The 11431-nt window shown below is 50.6% G+C and overlaps 2 protein-coding genes across 4 annotated transcripts in view; one reads left to right on the forward strand and one right to left on the reverse strand.

Moving 5' to 3' along the window:
* XYLB (xylulokinase) overlaps positions 1-9428 on the reverse strand; it is a 43827-nt gene extending 34399 nt beyond the window's left edge. For all 3 annotated transcript variants that reach the window (XM_024132253.3, XM_024132255.3, XM_024132254.2), the window contains exons 1-4: positions 9358-9428; positions 8046-8128; positions 3204-3273; positions 1338-1418 (exon numbers count right to left, since the gene is read on the reverse strand). In XM_024132253.3, coding sequence (XP_023988021.1) covers positions 1338-1418; positions 3204-3273; positions 8046-8128; positions 9358-9414 — 291 coding nt within the window. In that variant the 5' untranslated portion in view covers positions 9415-9428. The remainder of the gene's footprint in view (positions 1-1337; positions 1419-3203; positions 3274-8045; positions 8129-9357) is intronic.
* LOC102988543 (procathepsin L-like) lies at positions 6314-7703 on the forward strand. Its single transcript, XM_024132225.1, has 3 exons — positions 6314-6439; positions 6742-7514; positions 7634-7703. Exons 1-3 carry the CDS (start codon positions 6314-6316, stop codon positions 7701-7703), a joined length of 969 nt encoding a protein of 322 aa, XP_023987993.1.
* Positions 9429-11431: the final 2003 nt, after the last annotated feature.

Raw genomic sequence — 11431 nt, forward strand, 5'->3', positions numbered from 1 at the left:
GAGCGGCTGGGACCGTGAGCCATGGCCGCTGGGCCTGCGCGCCCGGAGCCTATGCTCCGCAACGGGAGAGGCCACAGCAGTGAGAGGCCCGCGTACCTCAAAAAAAAAAAAAAAAAAGAGTCATGTACAAATCAGCAGCACGAGGGGACCCCCTGGATGCAGAGGTGGGAAGATGGAGGGGTCAGGAATGACACCTGGGTTGTGGCCCCGGTGGAGAAGGAGAACTCCCCAAGAAAGGGCACCGGAGGAGGACATCGGGGGAAAGACAGTATGCTCAGTCTGGGACATGATAAGTTTGGCGTATTCCTGGGACACCCGGACAAAGGGTCGGAGGGGATGTCTGGGAGGGAGAGGGTGTCCAGGCCTGGGGTTCAGGTGAGAGATGTGGACAAGATCACCAGGGACTCTGTTTAGTGTAACAAGGACACAATCAATACATTCCTGTTAGGTCAGGGGAAGAAGAGGCATCTTCAGAAGCATCAGTAAGCGCTCTCTAACGAGGATGTGAAGACATGCTAATCCAGCATGGAGCAAAGTGATTCGGAGAATAACCCTGGACTTGAATCCTGACTCCTCCTCCTAGCAGCTATGTGACCTTGGGCAAGTGACATCACCACTTGGTGCCTCTGTTTCCCCATGTAAATGGCAATGATAATAAAAGCAGCTAAAACTTAAATTTTTTTTGCCCTGTCCTAGGTATTTAACATTCACATTGACCCTACAGCACATGAGAGTATGGAGGCACCAGAAAGCTGGACGACGTGCTCCAGGTTGCTGCTGGTAAATGGCAGAGCTAGGGCTCAAACCCAGAGCCCCTGCGCTAACCACTGCATGATACCACCTGGTACAATCGTTAGGAGGATTAAGTAAGTGCATGTAAAATGCTCAGTACTGCACCTGCCATACACTAAGTGCTCCATGTTCTTTGTCACCATTATTACTAATATCTCTACTACTAAAACTGCTATCATTAGCATGATTTCTGACTTTGCTTTTACTTCCAAGAAACAGAAAAGCAATTTTGTGCCCCCAGTCATGGTACATTCATGTCAAATGCTTCCTCTTCCCCTTAGGGGACCTCTATCCAGTGCCTCCTCACCCTGTGTCCTATTTTGTATAACGCTTAATTGTAAGAACTGTCTCAAATCCTTTTGCAAGGAGGCAAGTGATACATCCACCAAGGTGAAACAGCTATACGGATTTTCACTGCAACAAAATGTGCGCCATGGCTTTCAAGAACAAGCACCTTCCCTCGAGGGAAGCTGTCACCTCAGCACCTGCACCACTGCCCAAGACAGACTCCCTTATGCCATAGACGGAGGCTGCAGCAAACAAACCTGGCCCGCCCCAGACAAGGCGAGGACTTGAGAGAAGTCAAAGCCCGAAGCCTTCATCTTCTCCAAGATGATATCCAAAGCCTGAGAAGAAACAAAGAATCCACCGTGACTGTCCTGAACCACGGAACCAGGCTAACACACAAGCCTTGACTTGGACTGTAAGTGCCTGCCCTTCCAGCAGAGGCAGAGAAGAAACTGATGACTCGGGATTTGGAAGCACTAGAATAAATACATCAATTAAAGAGTAGGCATCAAGCAAACAAAAAAGTGAGCTATGCTAAAAATATTTTAAATAAACGGAATCAGAAACCAGCACTCCTCAAATTTTGTTTCTCCAACTGGTGACTTCCAGGCGCGCAGGAAGAGCAAAAACGAGGTGGCTCAAATTTCGTTTTCTTTTATCTGCATTTTCAACCCACCATATTAGTGATATAACTTCACTGCAATGGAGAAGCAAAGAGCAAAGCAGAGGCTCCCATCAGAACAGGGCTCCAGGCCCAGACTCCTGTGTCCGGGAGTACAGGTTGGAGGGACTAGGTAAAGATGGTGATCATTTGTCCCAACCCCCTATTTCCCCCTCCACCGTCTGGTTGGAACTGCCTTTCTGGCAAGACCCCATGTGTGGGATGGATGGTGCCACCCAGCAGAGCTTGACACTTCCCCGGGAATTAGATACGGATCCCAGGCTGTGTTTTCTTCAGGGTACAGAAGCCACTGGAGCTTTGGCCTGACCCTCCCACCCCCATCCTATGCCGGGAGGGCTCTTTCACAGCCCTGGCTGCGGCTGCCAACTTGGCGCTGCTTGCGAAACCTCAGGCAGGGAGTGGGGCAGAGCTGGGGAAGGGACTGGCAAAGCTAGAACAGGTCCAGTTCTGGGGGCCCCTCAGGAGTAGCAATTATCCTGGTCCCAACCCCAAGCCTGGCTCTCTACTCACTTGCCACCTCCCCAAGTTAAGGCCTTGGCCCATCCGAAGCCCCTGACATCCTCAGTGGGACCTCCAGACAGCGATTCTTGCCGGTTACCCCCACTGCCACTGCCCTGTGGTCCGGTTCAGCCCCCTGAAGTATTTCCCCGGCAGCCTGTGTGGCGGAAGTTCATCCTTTACCCCCATTCCTCCAGTATGAGTCAGGGTCAGGCCGGTAAAAAAGAAATCATCCTTGTTACATGAACAGAAAGAAGTTAGTACAGGGAATCGGTTAAACAGGTACTGGAGGACTGAAAAAGCTTTGGCCAGACACATTCAGTGCTGCCTTTGGCTGGCCTCTAGTTTCAGGGTCTCAGGTCCCCTGCGGCCCATGAGGCAGCCCTTGGCTCCTATCATACCCGCTTGTGCTGTCCACACACCCTGGCCCTGTGGCCCCGTGGGTCACCCGGATCTGGCAACAGGCATCTTCCTTTCTCACTGGTCCTGAGCGGGCAGGCCTGGCTTGGGATGGATCTGAGCCTGACTGGGCAGGTCACAAGCCACCATTCTGAAGGCCCCTGCCCCTGGAGTTAAAGAGTCTGGCGACTGAGCACTAAGAGAAGAGCCCAAGGGCCATGTTTGGATCTCAGGGTTCAAGGGTGGCCACAGGGCCTGAAATCAGAGTGTTTGGGAAACGTCTGCTCTGTGGCATTTTAAAGATGGTCACTGGCAGGACTTCCCAGCTGCTCTGGCTTCAGAACCTGGAAGCCCTTTGTGAGTCCTCTCAGCTCAGGAGTACTGAGGCTGAGTCTGGCCCTAGGACCATGCAGATTCCACTTCCCCAGGAGGACCTCTCAACAGAGGCTCTCATGAGCTGCCACCTTTGGGCTTCCTAGCAAATCGCCAAGTCTGCTGGTAAGATGGGCTGGCAGAGGAGAGGGACAGGAATCCCTGTACTTACCTGGACCCACATCAGGACTGGAGAAGTCACTGTCAGCCCATCCTCGTGAACATGAACTCCACCCTGAGTCCTACAAGCAGAAGAGAGTATGTGGGATAGAGCCTCAGGCGGGGGCCCAGTGATGGCAGATCCTGGATCCCTCCCACAGAAGGAGAAGCACCCTCCCACCCCCGCAGCCTTGTGTGGGAACTCTAGATTGAACAAGGAAGATGCTGGGCAAGATGGAGAGAGAAGGCATGGAAATTGCCCGGTGTGGCCCAGAGGTGGCAATTCTCGGAAAACACCAGCAAAAACAAGCCTTCTAAGTATAAGGGGTTCACCCTGCAAGGCAGTCACTTGGAGCAGTGGGCATGAAAGGACTGGAGAAATTTGGGGTTGGATTAGAAGCGCTTCCAAATCCACTTCATAATCTTGCAGTGAGGAGGCCTTTTAAACAATGACTCAAAACCAAGAAGCAACAGAAAAAGAGACTGAGAAATTCAATGACATAAAAAACAAAAACTCAAATATGGCAACAACAGCAATAACCCAAGCAGAAGAAAAGAAATAATTAAAATTAGAACATGAGTCAATGAAAATGAAAAGAGAAAATCAATGAAACCAAAAGCTGATCCTTTTGAAAGATCAATAATATTGATAAATCTCTAGCCAGGCTCATCAAGAGAAAAAAGAGAGAAGACACAAATTCCCAACATCAGAAATGATAGAAAGGTCATCACTACTGATCCCATAGGCATCAAAGGACAATAAAGGAATATTATGAACAACTCTATGGCCACAAACCTGATAGGTTAGATGAAATGGACCAGTTCCTTGAAAGACACAAACTATCAAAACTCTAACACGGGTGGCCTGCAGTAATATAAAATATGAAAGCAAGGGCTTCCCTGGTGGAGCAGTGGTTAAGAATCTGCCTGCCAATGCAGGGGACACGGGTTCGAGCTCTGGTCTGGGAAGATCCCACATGCCGCGGAGCAACTAAGCCCGTGTGCCACAACTACTGAGCCTGCATTCTAGAGTCCACAAGCCACAACTACTGAGCCCACGTGCCACAACTACTGAAGCCCGCGTGCCTAGAGCCCGTGCTCTGCAATAAGAGAAGCCACCGTAATGAGAAGCCCGCGCACCACAACAAAGAGTAGCCCCCACTTGCCGCAACTAGAGAAAGTCCGTGTGCAGTAATGAAGACACAATGCAGCCAAAAATAAATAAATAAAATAAATTTTAAAAAATACATGAAAGCAAGGTGGCTTCCAACTTCAGCTCAAAGGAGACACATCAGCTGGGGGAGAAATAGATGGCAACACAAGGTGATGGGCAGTGAGAGGGAAAGGCCAGCAGAGAAGGCTTCAAGAAGGAAGTGACATCTAAAATAGACATGGAGGGAAACTTCTACCAGGACCTCTCTGAGACACCTCAAAATCAACAAATCCACAGCTGTTATGGACTGAATTGTGTCCCCCAAAATTTATAAGTTGAAGGACTTCCCTGGTGGTCCAGTGGTTAAGACTCCATGCTTCCACTGCTGGGTGCACAGGTTCGACCCCTGGTCGGGGAACTAAGATCCCACATGCCACACAGCGCGACCAAAAAAAAAAAAGAAAATTTCTTGAACTGAATAAAAATGAAAATACAACATATCAACTTAAAAAACAAAGATTAGGACATAAAATAACTGGGAGACACCAGGGGTGCACTCACACAGAGAGACAACCATGTGAGAGGCAGCAAGAAGGCAGCCATCTGGAAACCAAGGAGAGAGACCTCAGAGGAAAGCAAGGCTGTCAGCACCTTGAAATTGGACTTCCAGACTCCAGACCCATGAGAACATAAATGTCTGTTATTTAAACCACCCAGTCTGTGGTATTTTGTTCTGGCAGCCCTACCAAACTAATACAAAACCTAAACTCATGATCTTTCTTCTGGAAACCAGTTCTCTTTCATAGTCTACCATCCACCCTGAATGCCAGCCAGAAGGCTCACCTTCATATCTCACATTCAATTCTGTACCAAGACCTGTCAATTTTACCACCCAGCTCTCTCTCCTCCAGTCAACATCATTTCTCATCCAGATGATCTTGAAAAACCTCCTCAGTAGTTTTCCAACCTGTATTCTGGCCACATCCCACGTGCTTTCCCACTGCACCAGAGAGATCTTTTCAAAACACAAATAAAACCATGTCATACCTCCCCGGACCCCCCATTCCTATGGCCCTTCAGTGGGTGACCATAGCTTTTAGGATAAAGACAAACTCTATTCCATGGCCTATATGGCCCAAGCCAGCTTCCACCTCCCTCTCTACTCCCCAGCCACTTGGCCTTCTTCAGTTCCATGAATGAGCAGTGTTCCTTGCCACAGGGCCTTTGCACATGCTGTTCCTTCTGTGTGGAAAGCTCTCTACCTTCTATCACCTGGTTAACCCCAATCATTCAGATCTTGGCCTAAGCACTACTTCCTTAGGAACATTCCCTAAACTACTCTCACAAGTATAAGTCATATTCCTTTACAATAAGCACTTGAAGAAGTGAGTTTCTTTCCTTCAATGGCCTTCTCTTGAGTTTATAAACAAACATTCTTTTGGGTTTTTCTTTTTTAATCAATCAGTCTTTGATTGATATCAATCCCCCCCACTCAATGGGAAGCTCTGGGAAAGCAAGGACAATGTCGCTTTTTCGTTCACCATCCCAGCACCCAGCACAGTGCTTGGTACAAAGTAAGTCTCAACTGATACCTACTATACATATATGAAGCAATGAGTGGAATTGGAAAGGAATGCAGGAGTGTGCATTCTAGGCATAGAAGAAAGATGCTGAGAGATTTATTAAGACAACCCCTCCTGCAGTTTGAGGAAACCAGAACAGTGTGGTTTATAAATGTAAAAGGTTAAAGGAGGGGGAGTTCCCTGGTGGTCCAGTGGTTAGGACTCACGCTTTCACTTGGGGGGGTGGTGCCCAGGTTCAATCCCTCGTGGGGGAACTATAGTCCCGCAAGCTGCACACAGTACAGCCAAAAAAAAAAAAAAAAAAAGGTTCAGGGAACCTCCGACGCCCCCGGATCCATAGTTGCTGGCTGCACCTGCGCAGCTGCGCCCGCCGCAGGCTTTTGAAACATGAATCCTTCACTCCTCCTGACTGCCCTTTGCTTGGGAATAACCTTAGCAGCTCCAAAACTTGATCTCAGTTTAAATGCACAACGGAAATTGTGGAAGGCAACACACAGGAAACTATATGGCTTGGTTGGTAACATCTGAAACTGTCCATCTGAAACCCCGCAGAGAATGGTCCATGCTGTTGGGAGTTTATAGCAGATAGTAGCCTCTTGAGGCTGGCTCTTGCCAGGGCAGTAACTTCATGGCACCCATTACTGAGTACAGTACAGGCATACGACCCTGTTGTGTGGGTGCTGGGAAACAGTTCCCAAGAGTATAAAGCCATCTCTGGCCATGCTTTCTCTTCCTCTCTGTCTGCAAATCCACTTGGTGAAGGTGGGTTGGTTTTAAATAGAAATAAAGAGCATAGGTTACCTGTTTGCCTGTAGAATGAAGTAGGATGGAGAACAGTGTGGCAGAAGAATATGAAAATGATTGACCTGCACAATCAGGAATACAGCCAAGGGAAACATGGCTTCACCATGGCAATGAATGCCTTTGGTGACATGACCCGTGAAGAGTTCAGGCAGGTGATGAATGGTCTTCAAAACCAGAAGCACAAGAAGGGGAAAGTGTTCCCAGTACCTGTCTTTGCTCTGATTCCCTCATCCATGGACTGGAGAGAGAAAGGCTATGTAACTCCTGTGAAGAATCAGGGTCATCGTGGTTCTTGTTGGGCTTTTAGTGCCACTGGCGCCCTTGAAGGACAGATGTTCCGGAAAACTGGCAGACTTGTCTCACTGAGTGAGCAGAACCTGATGGACTGCTCTTGGTCTCAAGGAAATGAGGGCTGCAGTGGTGGCTTAATGGATAATGCCTTCCAGTATGTTAAGGACAACAGAGGCCTGGACTCAGAGGAATCCTATCCATATCTTGGAAGGGATGAATCCTGCCACTACAGACCCCAGAGTTCTGCTGCCAACGACACTGGTTTCGTGGACATTCCTAAGCAAGAGAAGGCCCTTATGAAGGCAGTGGCAACTGTGGGCCCCATCTCTGTTGCTATAGATGCAAGCCATCCAACCTTCCAGTTCTATAAAGCAGGCATTTATTATGATCCATACTGCAGCAGTGAAGACCTGGATCATGGTGTTCTGGCGGTTGGCTATGGGTTTGAAGGAGCAGACTCAGATAACAATAAATACTGGCTTGTCAAGAACAGGTATAAAGTGCCCAAAATACTTATATTTGAGATTGAAATGGGAGTCCCTTTTGGAATCAGTATTTGGATACAGGTTCTCAGACCCTTAAGTACACTTCCGAAGTCTTTATGCCACTTAGGGTGAACACAGACATATTAATGTTTGATTATAACATTAAGGTACTGTCTCAAGCCTGCCTAGGGTATTGATGTAGTTTTGACACCACTGCATTTCTTTTTTTAAAAAATTTAATTAATTAATTAATTAATTTTTTTTTTGGCTGCTTGGGTCTTTGTTGCTGCGCGGGCTTTCTCTAGTTGCTGTGATTTGAATTCTGTGACATTTTATGCTAGTGAAATGTTACCACTCCTTTAATACCAGTGTAAATAGGTTTGTATAATCGACTTGCCTCAAGAATTTTGAATTTTCATGTTTTAAAAGGATGTATAAAGTTTTACCTTTAAAATAAAACAATTTCAGAGTAAAAAAAAACGGTTCAGGGAGGACCTCAAAACCAACCCCCAACACACACATGCACACTAGGTACATACCCAAATTCTAGAAGGTCTCTGTCAAAATGCACACTGTCCTCATAGAAGACATTCAGCTCTGCATCAACAGCAACAACTTTTACCTGGAAGGAATTAAAAGAAAACAATATAGAATTTTCCTCAGCTTCTACACTGGTCCAGGGATATGACATCACCAAGTGAAGCCCAGCCCCCTAGAAGTGGTTCAGTCTGGAGACCTCCTTGAGGCTGGGGTGCATCATTGTAACCATGTGAACAGAGGCCTCATCTGGGGACATATCCAAAGACTTAGTAAAATGGAGAAGCTGAGGCTAAGCAGAAACACCCATGTAGCTCAGGGAATTCTTGCCCTCCAAAGCGCCAAAGCCAAGATCCTCTAGAGGTAGATGTTCACAGATGAGCTGGTTCCTGTGCCAGGCAAGGAGGCCTGAGAAAGTCCTAGAGGGGAAGGCATGGGAGGCAAGGTTTTGAGATGTCTCTTGGAGGTCCACGCCTGCAGAGATCTGAGAGGGAAGGTCCCTGGTCTGTTCCCACAGGCCATGGTCAAGGACCAGAGACACATGCCCCAATGGAGCAGACCTCCAAACTCAAGGATACAACTCCTTTCCTGGACAGATGGAGAAACTGAGGCCTAGCAGGACAACCTGAGTAATCCGAGGTCCCACAGGACTTTGATCAGGGGTTGGCCTTGCTCCCTTGACCCATCCGAGGAGGGGGATTTCACTGCAACTGTGTTGATTTCCCAAGTTCAGGAGGAGCCAGCCCCTTGGCACCCCAAGCCCAATTTGAAGACAAATTTTGACTCTGCTTGCCTGTCTTACTGGCCCTGAGAGCAGCACAGCTGGGCACGTTGACCCGAGCACGCTGGTGCCAACCAAGGGCTGTCACAGGGCGGAACAAAGTTCAGGTGTACACTGTGCCCATTTCACTTAAAAAAAAAAAAAAAAAGCTTCTAGCAGTGATCTGGTTGCAGTTCGCTGGTTCTGCCTGCGTGTCTACCCGTCTGTCTGGTCCTCTGTTTACTGTAGCTGAGCTCCTTCGGGCCCCTGTCTATCTTTGCCCATGACGGCGCGCGAGCCCTTCGGGTGCCCCCCAGCCTTCCGGGCATTTCCCCGCCACGTGCCCGTGGGTCCCTCGGGAGAGTGGGGGTGGGCGCCCTTTCTGGGAGTGCCGGGGTCCAGGCCGGGCGGAGGCGCCAGGGCCCCGGGATGCCCGAGAGGGAGGCGCGCCCGCGGCGCGGCCCAGGGTTCCAGGCGCCCGGGTCCCCCGACAGCCCGCCCGGCGTCGCGGAGGAGGCGGCCCCGCCCGGCCGACCCCGGGCCCGCGCCGATACCTGCTGCGTGCTGAAGTCCCAGCCCAGGCAGCAGCGGCGACCGGCGTGATCGGCCATGGCCGCGGAGGTTCCAGGAGGCGTGTCGCTCTGTCGGTCCTTCCCGCCGCCGGACTGCCGCCGCGCCCCAACGCTCCGATACGCCGGGGTCCGCCCCTCGTCCCGCCCGGCCGTACTCCGGGACCCGAGGCCCCCGCGGCCTTGCGCTCTGGCGCCGCCTGCTGGTGAACAGGGCGGGGACGCACCGCGGCTCGGCCTCCGCCTGCGCTTCGCACCTGGGCGACCGACGGGTGTCCCCTGCACAGCCCTTTCCCTCTAATCCCCCCCCCTCCCCGCTTCCCATCCAAATGTGCTCCCTGCACAGGCCCGGCCCTAACGCTGCCTGCCTTCTCTCGGAGGACGCCTGGGCCAGAGGATTCAACCTTAAGCCGGCTTGTCCCTGTCTCTCTGGGGGCCCTGAGCCTGGGGACCTCCATGGCCGTCCTTCTCGGGTACTGCAGCAGCTGTCCACTCATGGTGGTGAGTTAGGGGGCACAGGGAAATGTGCCCTGGGGTTGGAGGCACGGGGCTCCAGCAGGCCCTGTCCTGACCCAGTAGATCTGAGTAGTTCCCCAGCTCTGACGTGTGCCGCATCCCACCTCTGCATTTAAAGTCAGAGCTCCTGAGCCACCTCGCCCCCACTTCACCCAGAAGGGGCTCCTTCGTTCATTCCTGTGGTCAGCTGGTATTCCAGGCACGGTGAACGGGGTTGAGAACCAAAAGCAGACTCACCCCTTTTCTTCCTGGAGCTGAGGACCCCTTCTCTTCCCCTCATTCCACCTAGTGTGTCCCGCAGAAGCCTTCCCAACACCCACCCAGGTGAAATGCTCTGCCCAGGAGCCCCCAGCCCAGCAGAGCCCCTGATGCAATGGTCTTATTACCCGTATCTCTCTTGCTGAACTCGAGCTGCTTGGAACCCAGATCCTCTTCTTAGCCCAAGGTCCCAAGGTCCCAAGGTCAGTGGCAGGGCTGGACCCAAAGCTAGTAAGTTTGGGTGCAGAACTTATATGTTTAACCACTAAACAAGACAATTTTCTGGGCAGCCTTGTGAGAAGACCCGTGGCAAAATAGAAAAGTCTCTTGAAGGCTGAGGCAGCTGGCTGTTTCTCAAGCTGCCTCACAGGAAGACTTACTCTTGGTCAGGGGTGCTTTTCTCTATGGGTTGTGGCATCTCTACCCCATTCTGGTGACTGGTGACTCATCCTTTCTCTTGATGTAACAGCACTTTCACTGTGGCCACAAAGAAGACTAGAGGTCTGAGAGCCCATCTGCCTGTTTAAGGAGACTGTACACCCACGATCTGATCCTTTAGCAAGGAATAAGGATGGAAATCTTAATTCCAAGTTATCAACGCGTCTCATACTGTCTTCCCTGTTGACGCCCCGAAAAGGCCCAGCCAGTAGTAGAGGGGTTTCAGGGAACCCTTGGGAAATGCTGCCATGGCCTGAGGCTAGCCTTTTGCTTATCAGCTCCAACCTTGAACCTGGCTCCCTGCACCAGGGATTTAGGAACAAAGCAGAAACTGCCCTGGAGGTGTCTCTTCACCATGACCAGGTTGTCCACAGTGCCTAGCAAGGTTCCTTCCCATATCAGGCCCTAAGGACACCACAGCCTGAAGGTGAGGCAAACCCACAGGAGTCACGTGATCAGATTGGCTCAGATTGGCGTATAAGGAAGGTCACTCAAGATGCTGTGTGTGGAGAATGGGGGCAAAGGGGAGGAAGGAAAAATGAGTTAGAATGTGGCTGCAGGAGGCCTGAGCTAGGGCTAACACCTCAGAGGTGCTGAGGATGGAGACTAGATGGATTCCAGAGATACTTAGGAAGCTCTGGGAACGTCGTGGACTGAGAGAGGGAGCAGTCAAAGGTAATGCTCAGGTTCCTGGTTTAGGTGACCTGGTTGGATAACCGCTGATGCATAACAAAACACCCCCAAACTTGATGACTTAAAACAATCATCTTGGGCTTCCCTGGTGGCGCAGTGGTTGAGAGTCCGCCTGCCGATGCAGGGGACGCGGGTTCGTGCCCCGGTCCGGGAA

The sequence above is a fragment of the Physeter macrocephalus genome, chromosome 18 (genome assembly GCF_002837175.3).
Source record: "Physeter macrocephalus isolate SW-GA chromosome 18, ASM283717v5, whole genome shotgun sequence".
Taxonomy (NCBI): domain Eukaryota; kingdom Metazoa; phylum Chordata; class Mammalia; order Artiodactyla; family Physeteridae; genus Physeter; species Physeter macrocephalus.

Coding starts and splice junctions, on each gene's coding strand:
- LOC102988543 (XM_024132225.1), top strand. CDS start 6,314: ATGAATCCTTCACTCCTCCTGACTGCCCTTTGCTTGGGAATAACCTTA. Junction 6,440..6,741: donor ACAGGAAACTATATGGCTTG/GTTGGTAACATC, acceptor GTTTGCCTGTAG/AATGAAGTAGGATGGAGAAC. Junction 7,515..7,633: donor TACTGGCTTGTCAAGAACAG/GTATAAAGTGCC, acceptor TATGCCACTTAG/GGTGAACACAGACATATTAA.